Source organism: Nasonia vitripennis (genome assembly GCF_009193385.2).
Source record: "Nasonia vitripennis strain AsymCx chromosome 1 unlocalized genomic scaffold, Nvit_psr_1.1 chr1_random0009, whole genome shotgun sequence".
Taxonomy (NCBI): Eukaryota; Metazoa; Arthropoda; class Insecta; order Hymenoptera; family Pteromalidae; genus Nasonia; species Nasonia vitripennis.
In genome coordinates, this window is record NW_022279596.1 from 1,379,414 (window position 1) to 1,397,913 (window position 18,500).

The 18,500-nt window shown below is 32.7% G+C and overlaps 3 protein-coding genes and 1 long non-coding RNA gene across 10 annotated transcripts; 2 read left to right on the top strand and 2 right to left on the bottom strand.

The window, feature by feature from the left end:
• Positions 1 to 747: 747 nt before the first annotated feature.
• On the top strand, positions 748 to 7,597 carry LOC100113502 (nuclear pore complex protein Nup205). Of its 2 annotated transcripts, none has more exons than XM_031932800.1 (10): positions 748 to 898; positions 1,089 to 1,252; positions 1,326 to 1,742; positions 1,801 to 2,092; positions 2,165 to 2,887; positions 2,964 to 4,721; positions 4,801 to 6,303; positions 6,415 to 6,863; positions 7,027 to 7,222; positions 7,306 to 7,597. In XM_031932800.1, exons 1-10 carry the CDS (start codon positions 889 to 891, stop codon positions 7,518 to 7,520), a joined length of 5,727 nt encoding a protein of 1,908 aa, XP_031788660.1. In that variant the 5' UTR covers positions 748 to 888; the 3' UTR covers positions 7,521 to 7,597. The 2 variants fall into 2 exon arrangements, with proteins under 2 accessions (XP_031788660.1, XP_031788663.1); XM_031932803.2 differs by having other exon boundaries at positions 4,810 to 6,303.
• LOC100680426 (phosphatidylinositol N-acetylglucosaminyltransferase subunit C) lies at positions 7,389 to 9,215 on the bottom strand. Of its 3 annotated transcripts, XM_008215879.3 has the most exons (3): positions 9,108 to 9,192; positions 8,948 to 8,959; positions 7,389 to 8,871 (listed from the first exon to the last, which is right to left on the bottom strand). In XM_008215879.3, the coding sequence occupies exon 3, from the start codon at positions 8,670 to 8,672 to the stop codon at positions 7,854 to 7,856; it is 819 nt and encodes a 272-aa protein (XP_008214101.1). In that variant the 5' UTR covers positions 8,673 to 8,871; positions 8,948 to 8,959; positions 9,108 to 9,192; the 3' UTR covers positions 7,389 to 7,853. The 3 variants fall into 3 exon arrangements, with proteins under 3 accessions (XP_008214101.1, XP_008214102.1, XP_008214103.1); XM_008215880.3 differs by lacking the exon at positions 8,948 to 8,959 and having other exon boundaries at positions 7,389 to 8,847; positions 9,108 to 9,215; XM_008215881.3 differs by lacking the exons at positions 8,948 to 8,959; positions 9,108 to 9,192 and adding an exon at positions 8,964 to 9,101.
• A 2,007-nt stretch (positions 9,216 to 11,222) lies between these two features.
• Positions 11,223 to 16,491, bottom strand: LOC116417784. 4 transcript variants are annotated; one of them, XR_004228044.2, is made up of 7 exons: positions 15,764 to 16,491; positions 15,461 to 15,695; positions 15,209 to 15,380; positions 12,894 to 13,011; positions 12,036 to 12,246; positions 11,664 to 11,821; positions 11,223 to 11,594 (listed from the first exon to the last, which is right to left on the bottom strand). It is a non-coding gene; the product is annotated as an uncharacterized LOC116417784 (long non-coding RNA). The 4 variants fall into 4 exon arrangements; XR_004228045.1 differs by lacking the exon at positions 12,894 to 13,011 and having other exon boundaries at positions 11,493 to 11,594; XR_004345153.1 differs by lacking the exon at positions 11,223 to 11,594 and having other exon boundaries at positions 11,718 to 11,821; positions 12,036 to 13,011; positions 15,764 to 15,957; positions 16,267 to 16,491.
• On the top strand, positions 12,512 to 15,492 carry LOC116417782. Its single transcript, XM_031932807.2, has 2 exons — positions 12,512 to 14,478; positions 14,566 to 15,492. The coding sequence occupies exons 1-2, from the start codon at positions 12,632 to 12,634 to the stop codon at positions 14,585 to 14,587; spliced, it is 1,869 nt and encodes a 622-aa protein (XP_031788667.1). The 5' UTR covers positions 12,512 to 12,631; the 3' UTR covers positions 14,588 to 15,492.
• Positions 16,492 to 18,500: the final 2,009 nt, after the last annotated feature.

Here is an 18,500-nt window from a genome sequence, read left to right on the forward strand (position 1 = left end):
TTGCGAAAAAATAAAACTTCTTAGGCCCGACGGATCTCCAGGAACATGCACGAAGGTGTCCATCCAGCCTGATTACGCAAACCAGCAGAACCTCAGTATTTAAATAAGTTTTCATAGCGCTTGTCCCTAACAAGCTTTCATGTTCTAACCATATTTGATTCGATTCTTATAAAAAAAATAATATACATTTTGTAACAGTTCATAATTAAAGGAAGATAAAATTATTTTCAGAAGCTGCAGACAATAGAAAATAGTAATTAAAATCTAAAACATTGACATGATTTTGCGCCTGATCTTATCTTAATGTGGGTATATATATATATATATATATATATATATATATATATATATATATTATAATTTATTATAGTATTATTATATTAGTTACTATTTACAGTAACTTTTATTCTTTTAGTACCTAATTAATTGCCCGATATTCAAAATTTAATTACCGAATTTTTTTTTCTATTTTAAAACTATTAAATTTTACCGCGTTCTGTTCTGCCACTTTTGGAAACATTGTTTTTTAGTTTTAGTTTGACATTTTCTTATTTATCGGTGCAGCCACCGGTAATTCGAACATTTTCGAATTGATGCAGGGCCGCCGGATGGCTGACTTCTGGGGACAAAGCCGATCGCTTTTACCGCGTTGCCCCCTGAAGTTGGCATTTGAGCGTCCCTCTGAATAATCCTGACGCCAGCACTGGTCTGCTTATTATATCTTTCATTGCTTCGGTGGCCTACCGCTAGGGGTGCCACTTTTGCTTGGACTTGCCAATGATACATGAGTTATATTATAATGTGATCCCGCATGTTTAATATACATTTTAAACAAAATTGTTAGAATTCGTATTAACTTCTTTACCTATAAACGAATTATTTATAATAATGACGGGAGGTGAGTACTTCTAGTAATGTTGTAATGTGACTGAATAGTGTCATCATAACACTGCCTTTCTAACCTCTCAACAGTTTTATTGTGAAATTATGAAAATTAAAATTAAATTAAATTAAAACTATTTTGCACGTACATACAATATGCTCACGATTTTTAATAATTTTACCATAAACTTAACTGTTTTATACAGAAAAAAGTAATACAGAGGATATGTGGACTCCTTATAAGGAATTGCAGAGTCTTGTAGAAGGCTACGTCACATCATCCCCAAGTAAATTAGATCCACAGTTTTATGAGTTTACAGAAACTCTGCGTAATCATAGACAAAATTTTTTGTCACTGTTAAAAAATCCTGTAAGTATTTTTAATTGCATACATTTTTAATTATAAAATTCCATTATTTTATAGATTTCCTTTTTATTTACAGCCAAAAAATGTCAAAAGTCGTGAGGAAATTTTAAAAGGTGAAACAGAAGGCATTACCTCACCAGGATTGGGCCATCAATTACTAACTAAAGAATTAATTGACGAGACATTAATTATAAGTGATATGTATGATTTAAATGAATTTATGGCACTTGATTTGCTATTTACTGCGCAATTACAAATGCCACATCATCCAGGATTGACTAGAGGATTAACGGCTATTTTATTGTATTATGATGGAAGAAAGGCTCTGACAGCAACATTAAAAACTTTAGTGCAAGCTAGAGCTGGTCACAGTTGGATGTTGGACATACCATTGGCATTGACAAAACAAATTACAGAGTATACTAACCGAATGCAAGAAGATGGATTGTTAGATAGAATTTTGTTCTTACTTGAAGAAATGGACCCAACAAAAGTTAGTTTGTTATTGTTATCTGTAATGTTCTCAATATAAATAGAAAAAAATTTTTTAGGAACAAGATCTTTTACAACAGAATAGAGCACTAGGTGGTGCTAAACATCATTACATGGTCATGAAATTATACAATGATACGAGGCAAGATTTGGCTGATATTCTTTACATGTGGTCGGCACAATCTACTTTACCAACCACAGTGATGTTTCGACTCTTATCATTTTTACAAAAATGCCATCCAGAATCAGAAGCTGGAGAGGGCAGTCCAGATAAAGTTACATTAGCTCTTATTATGGCTCTTTCAAATTCAATAAACTTGAGTCCCTTGCATAGTCGTGAGGATGGTGAAGGTAATAGGATACAAAGTAATATTTCTATTTTATAAAGAAAAAGTAATTTTTTTTTATTTCATTTTTTATTAGATATTGTTCGTTCAATGCCATTAATAGCTGAGAGGGGAGTCTTTGAAGAATTAGTTCAGAAATTGATAACGCAAAGTGTAGCATGGGAAACTGCAGGACTAAGAGGTTTTATACAGTTTGTTCTTGCAATAGCTGTGACGACAATCAAATCAGCTCCAAATCTTTGTCCTAATCAAAATATAACAAAAGAAGATGAAATGCTGATTGAAGCTGCTTTATCTAACAAAGCATTTCATTTTGCAGCTGAAGTACTTTTTAAAAGCAAATATTTGCATTTTGAAGAATTTTATGTTCGTTATTTTCATACATTAATATCAGATTTCATCTTATTAATGCCATTAAAAGTGAAAGAATTGAGGAGCAGAGCTGATGAATCGATGCGTTTGATTCAGGCTTATCAACAGGAAGGAATCGAACCACCAGTAAATTTAGATAATCATTTTAAATTTTTAATGCTTATGGTGGCTGAATTGTATAAGTTTGATCCATTGAATTTGAATTTAGCAATGGATTATTGGTGCCAACACCTAGAACCTTCACATTTACCAAATTCTATACATGCTAATCGTTTACCATCAAGACAAGTAGCATTATTTAAATTTATAAGATTAGCTGGTGAAATTCTACCTGCTGGATTGTTTGTTCCTTACCTTAATATGATTGCTTCACTTGCTTCATCTGTGCAAGCTGCTAGACAAGCTTTTAACTTTCTCAAACCTAATGGTAAGTTGTGCAGCTTGTTAATAGGTTTGGACAAAAATTGCTTTATAATTTATGGATGGATTCTCATGATTTTTAGGATCTACTGGTTCAACAACGATTTCCTGGGATCATTTTTTTAATTCACTAAATCGTTATTACTATAATCTAAGGCAAGAATTACCACCAACACAGGATACAGTTTATAGGCAACGGGGTCATCCAAAAGGGATTACTCCCAGTGAAGTCAAAGGCTTAGAAGCAGTGCTACTAGTTGTGCAAATTGTGGCAAAGTATGATGAAATGTCTAGAATGGCATTGTGTGATCATCCTGGGTGGAAAGTTCTGCAATCTCTTATAGGACTGGTTAGCTGCGCCATGCCAATTCCTCTAAAAGGGGTGTTGGTCAAAACTTTGGCAGCTCTTGCTAAGTCTCCAGATAGTTCTTCAACAATTTGGCAAAATTTGGAAGCTGCTCAAATTATTACAACAATACCAACAACAAGTAGTTATCAACCTAGAGGAGTTCAAACTGAATTAGAAGAAATAGAATCGCGGAACGAAGAATATCCATTGACGCGGGCTATGTTAGAGTTATTGGATGTTTTAACAGATTTTCCAATACCTAGACTACTCGGTGTTGGTCAAAGGAATCCTGGATTTGATCCTTATTTAAATTTTATCATTAATACAGTTTTTCTCCGATTTAATACTCGTTCTTATAAAAATCCCAGTGAAAAATGGGAAGTGGCAGATGCCTGTCTAAAAATACTGTTTAAACTGCTTAAACAATATGAACCTGCCGTGGAAGATTTTGTTGGGTGTAAAGTGGAACTTCAAGGAGGTGAAATGACTGTAGTCAATGCTTCACCTGGATATCATATAATGACACAGCTTCATTCAAATACAGAACTACTAAGAGTAATCTTGTACATACTCGATGAAGGTTGCTCGTATCTTGATACTTACGATTCATTTGCAGGCAAAAAATATTTGGAAGATAGTACTTTGAATTGTTTAGAGATGTTAGAATATAGCTTGAAAACTCAGCATCAATACATGTCACAGTTAGCTGCAATTTCATCTGCCAATAGAATATCTACTGGTGTATCCCGTCTTTTGTTAGGTGTTAATCATCGCACGGGAAAACCTGATCATATGATTAACATTGCTAAATATATTTTGTATAACAACTGGTTGCGACGTCACGCGTATGTAGCGGTCGGTGTCATTCAAGGTGTGTCCAATGAACCTGGTGCTGATTCTGAATTGCTTTCAACATACACGTCTAGTGTATCACTAAGTACAAATATTAGGCATGGATTTGTTGAATGCTTGGATACTGAAGACACTGGATATGAGAATGAAGAGGAAGGTGAGAGAAATAAGCAGCAATCTGGACATTGCAAAGACCGAATCTTGTTATTACTGATGCAAAGTATTACTCGCCCAGCTCCAAATCTGGCTCATTATTTACTTGGATTTGAAATCACAAAAGACATAAAAAAAACAATAATTCAACAGCCAGGAATTCTTGGTTATCCAAGGACGTGCTTACACTCAATTTTAGGAATTCTAGAGCTGTCACTGGAAAAAGGCAGGGATAAAATAACAGAAGCTTGTTATTGGTTTCTTCATACGCTAACATCAAATAATAAAACGTCTATTCCCGTCCTACGATTCCTACGAACCGCAACCAATCAAGATTTTGTACAGAGACACTTATCTAAATTGCCATTTCAAGGAGCAAACCGAGCTACTGATTTGACTTGTATGTCTTGGCTCCTTAAAATTGCTGCAATCGAATTGCGTGTTGGAAGCGGAAGTTTGCAAAATTGTCTTATTCAAAGACTTGTTGGTAAATATGCTTCAGTTTATTATAGAATATAATTATGTTCATTTTTTTTCATAGCATAATAATTTTTTATTAATTTTAGGAAACCTAGGACAAGACAGAGATCAAGTTGTACCTTCACAGAAGTTACTAATGGATTTATTGCATTACATAGACTTTCAGTTGCAGCTAGAATCTCCAAAGTCTTGGGAGTATTTTGACCCTTCACAAGTTGAGATGGTGTTAGGTCGTTGTAGCGTGCCAATAGCTCTTTCTGGTGGACCTATGTTGATTGATATAAAGAAATTGCATTCTCTTATAACTGATGAGCTATCTGTAACTCAGGGAAGTGCTACTGCCACTCAAAGAAAACTCATGCAACAGGAATTGCAATCCATTTTGGCATATGCCTTAAAGAGAAACCAGACAAAAACACTTTCCTATGCAACTGTTAAATTTGTAGAAGGATGGTGTCAAACAACTGAAATATTGTTTTCTATTGCATCAAATCAGCAGCTTCCAGCAGCTCAAAGGCAAAATTTTCTTCTAAATCTTTCTCATGATTTACTGCAAAAAATGACATCATGCGAAGCTCTCAATGAAATCAAGACATTAGTTTCTGGAACAGTTTTGATACTTTTAGTAAATTTAAGAATTAGTTTTGCTTTTCAATCAGATGACGAACTACTCCCTTCTTCGCCAACAAATACGACTATGATGAAAATAATTCTGAACCATATTCTTCAATGGATTCTGAATTCTGAAGCTTCCTCTCAGAAGGTTCGCACTCATCTTTATGGGGCTCTTCTTTACTTCCTTTGTGTTGTTGGTACTGAGAAATCAGGAGAGAACATGGGAGCTGGTATAGAGACAACGTTTGTTAGTCAGTTGGATAATTCATTATACAAAGCACTTCCAATGCAAGAACGCTCACATCGATATACCACGATTCAAGTGATTAATAGCTTCGGCGATAAATTAATGGATATAATTTGTCATAGTTGTTCAGGTGGCCACGATGTTTGTAAAATGCTTGGCCTGTCTTGCTTAAACAAAATTCTAGAATTAGATTGTGATAATTCATGGGTTATTTACTTATCTAGCCGAGGATACTTAAAGCATATGATAGATGGTTTATTGGAATCAGATAATTTATTGCGTTGCATGCTTCAACCAGATCCACAGACTTTAAGACCTTTGTATTTGTATGAAGCCAAAATGGCAATGTTCATAAGAATGGCTGCAACAAGACTTGGTGCTGAAAGTCTCTTGGAAAACAAAGTTTTATCTTGTCTTTCTAGTATGTCTGTTGTTGATCAACATCCTGATGTTCATGATAGTTTCAATGGAATTGATCCTTCTTTCTTACCTTCTGTTGGCCAAAGATATCAACAAATATTTTTGCCTATGCTGTATTTATGTGATGCTCTACTCACTACACTTGGTACAGAAAATCAGTCGTGTGCAATACAAATTTGTGGATTTTTGCAGAGCCATAGAGATACAGTTGAAATGACCTTAAGAAATATTTTACCGAGCTCGAATACTCTATTCATGATTGAAGTTGCTACTTTAACTGGAGTAATCGCAAGATCTGCAAATATTGGTAGACTTGTACTTTAACTACATAATAATAAGCATTTATTTTTGGATCAACTAAAAAATTAAAAATAAGTATTAGAATTTTTTCAAATTTCATTAAAATATTTTCTTTCAGATATGTACAAGTTGGTTGATGAAGAAGTTGAAAAATCTAATATTGGCGAATCTAATTTGAGAGACAGTAGTGGCATGAGAGAATTGCGGGCCCACCTTTATAGACTTCAAAGATTAATGCTTTCTCTTTTACCAAAGTTCCGACCCTTAACCAAAGAAGATTCAAATCAACAAAACTTTTCATCAGTCCAAATCGCCGCTAATATCATGTTGTATGTCAGAAATCAAATGCAACACAGCCATATGGATCAGAAATTACGAAATGTATTATTTGAACCATACTTGTCACAAAAATCTGATAATGGCGATATCAGAATGAGGGAAGCCTCTAGTGGAATGCACCTGGGCATTGTTGTTGAACACTTAATTGCAGCAACTAATTTATTATATGAATCATCTCAAAAAAGACCTACATCTGTTAAAGAAATGAGCTCTGCTGATCTTAAAAAAGTAAGTTTTTTTTTATTCAAATTTTTACTATCACTAATTTACTTTACAATTTAAAACAATAATGCAATCTCCAATAATACTATCGCTTATTGAGTACTTTACTATGCATTTATATTACAAGTTATTTTGCAAATTTATCTATATTAAATATTTTTCATTTTAGCATCTTAATGAGGAAGAAATAGAATTAGATATTAATAAACAAAGAATTATTATTGAACAACGAATTAATCGTCGAGAAAAAGAGAAACGTCAAAATATGAAATATGCTTCATTAATAATTGAACACAGTTTATATATTCTGTGGAGTCATTTGGATTTTTATGCAATGCAAACACTGGCACAATCTAGATCACACTGTAAGTTTGCCCAATTCACTTTGTTTGTGTTCAGCACATTTAATTAAAAACCTACATACAAAAAATAATATTAATTGTTACAGTATCTTCAGTAAACATAGATGATAGTACTTTAGAATGGAAAAAGTTAACTGAACTACTACCAGAGTTAAAAAAAGGATTAGTATCTATTTTTACAGATAGTTTTATTACAAGATTATTAGAAATACATAGTGAATACACAACAGTAGAACAAGGATTTATTGAAGCTCTTATCAGAAGAATTAAAAGGCTTTTACAGTTCATAGTGGTCAAATAAATCGTGTATATACATTTTATAAATTAATTAAAATTTCCCATTGTTAGACAATTATTTAATAAATATTTTATACAAAATTTTCCTAAATATATATTACCTACAAAAATTACAATTCTATTAACATAAGCAACTACTTGCAAATCTTTTTTACATAATTAATTTAATTTTATTAATTTTCACAAATTTTTTAATAAAAACTGAACAAAATTATTACGAGTAATATTGGCATTATGAATTCTTATTGATACTTGTTGTTAGTAACGGGCGTTACATGAGTATAAAATATACACATTTTTCTAGTACCTATTATTATTCAAGCATGTTATTCTAATGCTATGAATCAACTACTGCTTCATCCCATGGGCCATATATATTTTCTTTATATTCTTGCCACTTTATGTACCATAAAGGACATATCAAATGTACAAAAACAGAAATTGCAATAAATGCATATGACAAAGTTGTTGATATATCCCATAACAAATATAAAGTACAAAGAGCTAAACTTAAGGATAAAAACATTTTTTGTTCAAGTTTTGATAATAAAAAAGGTAGTAGTACGAAACATTGAACTGCTACAGTTAAAAGAGAAAATGCATGCAATGGTGTTGAAAGCCTGGATGTTAACATTAATGAGCCAAAAATGGAAGATGTTATTGATAATGATTCTGATAAAGAAGCATTAGTTGAACCATATTTGCTGAAAATTAAGTGAATTAAAAACATGAAAATTGTCATAGCATATATGGTATCAGTGCTTATGGTTTCTGTTAAAGTTTTTAAAATTGGGGATAAAATATATCCAAAGGCTAAGAAGATTAATACTGTACGTAGATCTTTAGATATTCTGTCAAAAAGTTTTAAAATTTTAAACACGTATTTAATGTAACCTGCTATTGTTAATGTAGCACTTGCAGTAAAAATGACATTTGGTGTTGTCCATTCATTGTTTAGCCAAATAAATATAATGACAAATAAAATAACTATACTGATTTGTATAGAAATACTTGCTCCCAGTGCAATTGCTTCGTTGACAGTTACTGAGTTTGGTTTGACATTTTTACGTAATTCTTCTAAGAATGAGTTGTGTGTGTAATTATCCGGTAATCCATGGTTCTCGTACAAATTTTTTTTCCAGTTTCTCGATTGCATTATAAATTGATTTCCATGATTAAAGTTTTTAATAAGAATAATCAATAATACAGTTCATTCCTAAATATTGACAAAAATTAATGAAAAGTAAACTGTTATCTTAAAAATTTTAACATTACATTCACATTTTTATGTGATTTATCTATAAAACAATGTCTAGACAAAAATTAATTTACTATGATGTGTGAATACATTTTACCTGTAAAAAAAATAGATTTTTATGAGAGTTTTGTGACTATAGTTTAAATAAAATATAAATTATTGCATTTTATTACTATGAAAAATACCTACATTATTGTTTTGCAAATTTTTCAACAATCATTCGATATATGCGAGTAGTTATTTTCCATATCCATTTTAAAATAGAAAAAAGAGTAACAATATAAGTAGTAAGAAAAATTTATAATAACTTCATTATGATGACGTACTACTTACAAGGGACAAGCCATGTACCGCAGACGTGCAGACGACATGTACGTTTCGTACCTCCCTCTCCTTCTACATTAAGAGTGCTCTATACCTCTGAGACAGAGCTCCGTGAAGTCCTAAAATAACTTTCATATATCGTAATAAAAAAAATACCAGTAATTGCGGAATCGATAACAACGTTAACAACCGCAAGTTACAAAATTGCGGGTGGTTTTCTTTTTTTGTAAAAAATCAAAAACTTTTTGAGTCGTCAAAACTATGGGTATACGGTTTTGTAAGGAGATACCCATTATTTATAGATATGAAACCAATATGAATCGTTCCCAATTTAATTGCGGTCTTTATAAATAATTGCGTTACCACCAAATTTGCTGTAATTAATTAGTTATTAATTAATTTTATTTTGGCGATAAATTTGTCCATTCCATAGTCCGCGTTCCGGCTGTCCGATTGGTTCTGCGCATGACTCGAAGTCGAAGGAGCAGACAGCAGTACACAATTTAAATTCGCGTTACCACGTAACCTCAAATTAATTGTAAATAAAGCTAACGCTTGTGAATCGTGCTTCTAACAACGCTGAAGAATAATGGATCAGATAAATATCAAAGTTTTAAAATAATCGAACGTAAAGAAAAGCAAGAATAATTTACTTTGTTTTTCTTTTATTATTTTTACAGGCAACAGTGATAAATAGGATTTGTGCAATGGTAGTAACAAATCATCATCTGTTGAAAATGGCACTCAAGCAAAATTGTGCATTGATTCTGATCTTAATAACATCAGCCACAATATAGAAAACCCTCTATAGTTTTCTACTTATTCTCCGGACAAGTTATGGATGGCGAATGTGAAAAGGTTACAATTTACAATTTGGTGGCTTATTAAGAGAATCAGTTATCAATGAAATTAATTTTGATGATGTTAATTCACAATGCCAAACGACAAACTCCATTTGTCCAAAGAATAAGCACATCCAATGCGATATACACTCCTCTGACATGGCAGCAGGGAGATCCAAGAAGATCATATACCACAGATATTGAAATGAGCAAAATCTGAACCTGACTTTACGATGACTAACTAACAATTATTTTTCATATTTATACTTTTTACTATATTTATATTTATACTATTTATACTTATGTTATTTTCAACTATTTATAGTCACCAGCTGTACCTGCAAGTTCCAATGGTGGTACTGGAATAATAACAAAAGAACATACAAGAGCATCTCTTTTATCCGAGCTTTTGTCAATCATAGGAGATACAAACTACAACTACGACGACTAACAACTATATGATAACCAATCTATTGAGGGTGATGATACTGTTACTACAGTTTCTCCATTATACAAACAGTATGTATTGGCATTCAAAAAAATTAATTTGTAAGTATCTTAATGTGATGAATCTTTTTTTTCTGTAGAATGCTGAATGTTTTTGTGGAGAAAGCTGCTATTGAAGATGCAATTTACTATCTTGCTGAAGGATTGCGAAGCAGCACAATTGATTTGGATGCTTTCCTCAAACAAATCAGGCACCTATCGAGAAGACAATTCATACTCAGGGCACTCGTGTCTGCACTTTGAAAGCAGAAAGCTGGATTAGCAAATTAAAAAAAAAGAAAGATCCTTTCACATTATTATTTTATTTTTCAAAATGTAGTTAGCGCCACAAAAAACGACTCTTACTTTTCTTAATTTTATATTTTAAGCTTTATTAAAATAATGATTTTTTATAGGTATCAAAGTTTGCTGATACACGTCTATAGTATCATCCTCATCCATCTGTATAACATAGAAGTCCAGTTCATGAACAGGTTGACTGACCATCAAACCAGAATCGCACTGCAGTAATTGCAAGTTGTCTGCAATTGCTTGTTCATAAAGTGTTTGGGATAAATTAAATCCTGCGTAAGTAATCAATTGGAATTCCTAGACTATGGTTGTAGTTGATCAAAAATTTGAAAATCCAAAAAACTATTTTTCTAATTGAGAAGTTATAAAAAGGTGAAACAAAATGCGTTAAAAAACTTATATTTTGTAATCCACAGCAGTTTGTGGTCGATGCGTGATCTTGGTATTTTGTATCTTTTTTTTTCATATTTATTGAAAAGAATTATTTATATATTACGTTTTTTATTTAGTATGGTATTTACTTATAGTTTTGTTTTTACTTATATTTTGTTTTGTTTTTGCATTTTTGTATGTATGGAATTCAAATGCTTATAAAATAGTTTTAGGTACAGAAATATTCTTCCTCCTTATTCCAACAGGCCAAAGCTTACAGACTAACATCCAAGATGAGGAACGACAAGTATATAAAATTTACAAATTATAAATGTTAAAAAATAAGGTGCATATTCTTGATAGTTTTCCAACTCTAATTGATAAAGTTTGTCTGCTGAATTATTAGGATGGATCAGGTGTAACACTTTCGAAAGGTTCTGGGATTCTGCTTATAAGCTTATCTTCAATGTTTTTTTTCTATGATCTGTAAAATGTATTTTATTAAAATATATCCATCTAGTTGAAAAATTATCAAGATAAAACTAAAAACTACTTATTTGTTTTGTCGGATGCTCAAGCACCTGTATTGTGAATTTATTAACTGTACAGTTCATGTTGCATAAGAACATCAACACAACATCTAGCTTTTATCGTACCTTCTGGGTTGACTGCTATTTGTATGTAAGTATTTGTAAGGTGCAGTAGAAAAAACTAAAAAACAAACAAAAACAATTTATTATTACCAAATATCCAGAAGATTAAAATGAATAATCTTTTATTAATCTCATACAATAATTTTTTTATTTTACAGGAAAATCATAAGGATTGTACAAAATCTGTATTGGATGCACGGTGTCAAAAAGAAGGAGATGGAAGCTTTAATTGAAGCAAGATCAGCCTAGGAGATTAGCGCACACATATGTACCTGTATAAGTGACATCTATATCAAGTGGTGTCTCGCTGAAGGGATCTACATTGATACAAGCAGATTCGTAGACATCCTCACCAGGATGACATCCTCAAGGAGGATGATACAATTGGAGATGCTCAGTAGGAATGAGTTGAGATCAGTGGAGGTCAACTTGTCGCAGCACCTGACTCACAGCGGTCTCTTGGTGCTCCAATGCTTGCAGCAGCTTTGAACAAGTGTTTTTTTGTACTTTACTTATTGTAGAAACTTTTATCAAATACGTGGATTTATTACACATTATCTTTAGTTTCTTTTTTAGAACAAATTTCTTCTGAGAAATTTTGATGAAATACACATCTGATTCTCTCTAATGTAAACAAACCATATGCATCTGACAGCTGATACTCTGATTGTATATATGCAATATAGAAACTGACAATGTTGGTTATAACCTTGCGTTAGAAATTTAAAATTTATTTAAAGAGTATATTAGAACATTTAATTTTACAAAATTGTATGCGGAAAGAATTAAATTAATCGAGAATGTGTGCCAATCAACAAATAATAAATTAACATGGAATAAGTCAATAGGAGAATTTTTTGAATATATCATGTATCCAAACATTTTTATAAAAATGGAGTGTCTTGATTGCAAACTAAGTAATTATCAATATTGTAATCTAGTGGAAGTTTCATTTGAAGAGTTAGTCTCTGAAAACTTGTCAGTTATCATACATAATTGTCTGCTAGCAAAAAGAAATTGTTGCAATATTTGTTCAAACACAGATATTATATGTCAATATTCAATAAGTGATCTGTTTTGTATAAATGTGGAAAAAGAAGCTAAAATCGTAAACTTAGATCAATTAGTACCTGTTCTAACATTTTCTACTGGAAAGTTTATTTTAACTGGTGTAATAGCATATGAAGAACCCATTGCAAGTAATGTGTTACGTCACTATGTTGCTTATGTCAGAAGTCTGAAAGGTATCTGGAATAAGTACAACGATATTAATATTGAATTCTCAAAACCTGAGAAAGTAAAAAACAATTTAGGTATAAAAGTAGCATTATTATTCTATATTAAGTATGAAAGCATTGAAGAAAAAAACCAATGTAGTGTTGTTGTACATGAAGTAGATGTTTGCGAGGATATAAGCAACAACAACTCAAATTTACTGCCAGACTGCAATCTGGAGATAAACAAAATAATATTACAAAAAAATGTAGAGGAAGAAACTTATATTGAAAGTGAAACAGAGACACATATTCACGATATAAGTCCATCCAATGATTTTCAATATCAAGATAGTCTGATGAACTTTGATGATATGATTGGAAATGAAGTAGTGGTAGAATTTGTCGAAACGAGTATACAAGATGTAAGTTCTTCAAACAATTTGCTATATGAAGATAGTTCAAATTTAGATAAAATGATTGAAAATGAAGAAAAGCCAGAATGCAGTAGTGTAGATGCAAGTTTAAACAACAGTTATACTGAAACGTGTTGGTCTAATAATGAGAGCACGAGCTCGGTAGAATCTTCATTCAATGTGCATGCCTTTCTGAGTTACCATCCATGGAGACATTTAATACAGAACGGATCAAAATTGCCCCCCATTAAATTGCCAACTCAAGATGTTAAATTAATTAATACTTGTCCAATAGACTGTATTGCAGAACTATTGACTGCCGCTCATTGTTTTGAAGGATCAGTCAACTATTTAATATTTGAAATCGGATTATCAAAAAACAAAAAAAATGAGATTTTTGAAATCATATGGGAATATTGTATGAACAAATCAAGAAATATATATTACACAAAGAGAATGGATTATTGCATATCCAAACCGAAATTATATACACAAACAATAAAAACAGATTATCTTTTAATTGACTGCCAAGATAATGTAATTCGATTATTCGAGTCTATAATGTCAGGAGAGCTACTACACTCTATTGAAAAAACGATTACTTGCACATGCAATTATGTTAACAAAAAAAAATATAGCATACAACATATAAACACTAATTTAAGAATGGAAGATTCTTTAATTTTTGAATTAGAAAATTATTTACAAACATATTTTTCGAAAAAAATTAAAAAATGCTATCAATGTCAAAAAGACGCTCGGTTAACTTACAAGATCAACAGTTATTTATGTATTGAATTAGAAACTAATTTCATCATTCATAAGGACATGCAGGCTCGCTTGAATAGTATTCCTACACGTTTAAATTTATGTAAAGAAGAGTACAATTTACTAGGAGTAATAGCTTTTGATTTACCAATTCATGAAAATGGTTTACTTCATTATTACGTATTTATTAGATTACCAAACACAGAATGGGAAGAAAGAAATAATTTGACCAATATTATCAAACGTCATTCTAAACGAAGTACAATAACAATTAAACCAGCTATATTGTTTTACGCAAGAAAAAATGTATATAAACGGTAAAAATATGAAAATACATCTCTTAACAGTGTTATGAACGAACAATCAATCTATACATAATTCTATTTCACTTTAATATGTTTCAGCTCCTATGACAAGTACTTATAAAAACGTAGAACACCTCAAGATAGATAATGTATATATATTTATTAAATATATGTCATGCTTGACACGTTTGATCAAGAACAAGTTAAAAGTTTCTGCTGATTCAAGAATCCAATCTCTTTTAGTATAACACTTATATAGCTATTATTTTAAACTTTGAACGCAAGGCTACCAATCAGAGTATCAGCTGATGTATCAAATATGTATGCAAGATGTTAGTTGAAAATGATGTGCAAATCCACAAAGGAAATATAGATGATAAAAATTGAGTGAAAATCGTAGTTCTTTAGTGCTTTGTACAGTGTGTACTTAGATATACCTAGTTTTTAGTCAGGATTCTTAATCTGCTTACTTATCAGAATGATAAATGGCAGTCTGATTGTTCGTAAGAAAGATAGTAAGTTTTTCTTTTCAATAATGGCCAACACTATTAATATGAAAAAAAAGATACAAAATACCAAGATCACGCATCGACCACAAACTGCTGTGGATTACAAAATATAAGTTTTTTAACGCATTTTGTTTCACCTTTTTATAACTTCTCAATTAGAAAAATAGTTTTTTGGATTTTCAAATTTTTGATCAACTACAACCATAGTCTAGGAATTCCAATTGATTACTTACGCAGGATTTAATTTATCCCAAACACTTTATGAACAAGCAATTGCAGACAACTTGCAATTACTGCAGTGCGATTCTGGTTTGATGGTCAGTCAACCTGTTCATGAACTGGACTTCTATGTTATACAGATGGATGAGGATGATACTATAGACGTGTATCAGCAAACTTTGATACCTATAAAAAATCATTATTTTAATAAAGCTTAAAATATAAAATTAAGAAAAGTAAGAGTCGTTTTTTGTGGCGCTAACTACATTTTGAAAAATAAAATAATAATGTGAAAGGATCTTTCTTTTTTTTTAATTTGCTAATCCAGCTTTCTGCTTTCAAAGTGCAGACACGAGTGCCCTGAGTATGAATTGTCTTCTCGATAGGTGCCTGATTTGTTTGAGGAAAGCATCCAAATCAATTGTGCTGCTTCGCAATCCTTCAGCAAGATAGTAAATTGCATCTTCAATAGCAGCTTTCTCCACAAAAACATTCAGCATTCTACAGAAAAAAAAGATTCATCACATTAAGATACTTACAAATTAATTTTTTTGAATGCCAATACATACTGTTTGTATAATGGAGAAACTGTAGTAACAGTATCATCACCCTCAATAGATTGGTTATCATATAGTTGTTAGTCGTCGTAGTTGTAGTTTGTATCTCCTATGATTGACAAAAGCTCGGATAAAAGAGATGCTCTTGTATGTTCTTTTGTTATTATTCCAGTACCACCATTGGAACTTGCAGGTACAGCTGGTGACTATAAATAGTTGAAAATAACATAAGTATAAATAGTATAAATATAAATATAGTAAAAAGTATAAATATGAAAAATAATTGTTAGTTAGTCATCGTAAAGTCAGGTTCAGATTTTGCTCATTTCAATATCTGTGGTATATGATCTTCTTGGATCTCCCTGCTGCCATGTCAGAGGAGTGTATATCGCATTGGATGTGCTTATTCTTTGGACAAATGGAGTTTGTCGTTTGGCATTGTGAATTAACATCATCAAAATTAATTTCATTGATAACTGATTCTCTTAATAAGCCACCAAATTGTAAATTGTAACCTTTTCACATTCGCCATCCATAACTTGTCCGGAGAATAAGTAGAAAACTATAGAGGGTTTTCTATATTGTGGCTGATGTTATTAAGATCAGAATCAATGCACAATTTTGCTTGAGTGCCATTTTCAACAGATGATGATTTGTTACTACCATTGCACAAATCCTATTTATCACTGTTGCCTGTAAAAATAATAAAAGAAAAACAAAGTAAATTATTCTTGCTTTTCTTTACGTTAGATTATTTTAAAACTTTGATATTTATCTGATCCATTATTCTTCAGCGTTGTTAGAAGCACGATTCACAAGCGTTAGCTTTATTTACAATTAATTTGAGGTTACGTGGTAACGCGAATTTAAATTGTGTACTGCTGTCTGCTCCTTCGACTTCGAGTCATGCGCAGAACCAATCGGACAGCCGGAACGCGGACTATGGAATGGACAAATTTATCGCCAAAATAAAATTAATTAATAACTAATTAATTACAGCAAATTTGGTGGTAACGCAATTATTTATAAAGACCGCAATTAAATTGGGAACGATTCATATTGGTTTCATATCTATAAATAATGGGTATCTCCTTACAAAACCGTATACCCATAGTTTTGACGACTCAAAAAGTTTTTGATTTTTTACAAAAAAAGAAAACCACCCGCAATTTTGTAACTTGCGGTTGTTAACGTTGTTATCGATTCCGCAATTACTGGTATTTTTTTTATTACGATATATGAAAGTTATTTTAGGACTTCACGGAGCTCTGAGACAGCCAATCAGAGCGTCGGATTCCAAGTCAACCGGAAGTATTTTTCTCGACGAACTACGGATTTATTATTAAATATTTTATCAAACAAATGGTTGCAAAAAATTCTTCATATTTTTGCGCACGTGGGATGATTCCGTGTTTTTGCAAATAATTATTCAGACGCAATAAAAATAATCTCGACAGTTTTCGCTGATATGTCGTCTGCTTCTGCAGCACGAGCCAGTTTCAGAGCCGATTGTAAGATTGGACGTCAGAGAGGACGTCGTGGAGAGTCCTACTCTCTCTCGTGCTGAAGGTTAGGAGTTGAGGAACGAAGAATGTCCTCCCGCTTCTTCTGGATGAAATTTCTTTATTGTAGGTCTGGTTGGCACAAGCGCCTGAAACGTTCTGCCGCACGCAGGCGGCTACATGCGCTCCTTCGCTCTTCCTCTCTCTCGCTCAAACATGGCGGAGCTCCCCGCTCCTGACTAGCGGAGGAAGCTCCCTACACGATTGTGGGATATGCCTGGTCCGGCTGGACCTGGGTAGAGGCCCACTTCCTATCCGTTCGACTCGAGAGCCAACGACTTTCTGGCCGCGCGCAGGCGGCGAATTCTCCTCGCCAACATGGCGGCTTACCCCCACTCGGCGGAAGAGGGGAGAATCCCTACACACTCCCCCCCGAGTGTTAACGCAAATGATTCTTTATTTAAATAATAAGTTTTAACATTTTTTTTTTTTATTGGCTGGGAGGCAGCCTTAAACGGAGAACAACAACAAAATGTATTTCTTGAAAACTAAAGAGAACTGACGCAAACTAAGAAGCAAAAGATACTTTTTTGCGCGCATAAGTTTTTAAAGCTGGACGACTAGTGTTAGAAGGATTGCAACTAGGCTTATCACTAGGATTAGATAGTGGCTGATTGCCATTAGTACTATCTGACGGGACTAGTTCGTCGAGATCATCTGGAATATAATAAGCTGGTTTTAACAACTCAACCGTAACGCTTTTCGTGGTACCGTTTACATCTATGTCGAAGACGCGATCGGAAACTCGCTTAACAATCTTGAATGGTCCTGAATAAGGCCTTTCTAATGATTTTTTAGCCATGTTACGCATGAACACATGGGTACATTTGTAAAGGTCCTTAAAATAAAACGCGCGCTTCTTATAATTATGAGCGACAGGTATAGGTCGGATTTGACGCATGTATTCCCGATATTCTTCTAAGAAGAAATTGGGATCCGGTGTCTGATCTTCGGGTATGAAAAATTCGCCCGGAAGGCGTAGGGTAGTGCCAAACATGAATTCCGCAGGGGAAGCGTTGGTATCAGCCCGAAGATGACAACGTAGTCCGAGAAGGACTGTGGAAAGAGTACGAGGCCAATCTGTATCGTTGTGTTCATACAGCGGTGCCAACGCTCTATCATGCCGTTAGCGGCGGGATGATAGGCGGTGGTGCGAATCCGTTCGCATCCTATGAGCGAGAGAAGAG

Coding starts and splice junctions, on each gene's coding strand:
- LOC100113502 (XM_031932800.1), top strand. Junction 2,093..2,164: donor TAGTCGTGAGGATGGTGAAG/GTAATAGGATAC, acceptor ATTTTTTATTAG/ATATTGTTCGTTCAATGCCA. Junction 7,223..7,305: donor GGCACAATCTAGATCACACT/GTAAGTTTGCCC, acceptor TAATTGTTACAG/TATCTTCAGTAAACATAGAT.
- LOC100680426 (XM_008215880.3), bottom strand. CDS start 8,672: ATGCAATCGAGAAACTGGAAAAAAAATTTGTACGAGAACCATGGATTA.
- LOC116417782 (XM_031932807.2), top strand. CDS start 12,632: ATGTATCCAAACATTTTTATAAAAATGGAGTGTCTTGATTGCAAACTA. Junction 14,479..14,565: donor AGAAAAAATGTATATAAACG/GTAAAAATATGA, acceptor AATATGTTTCAG/CTCCTATGACAAGTACTTAT.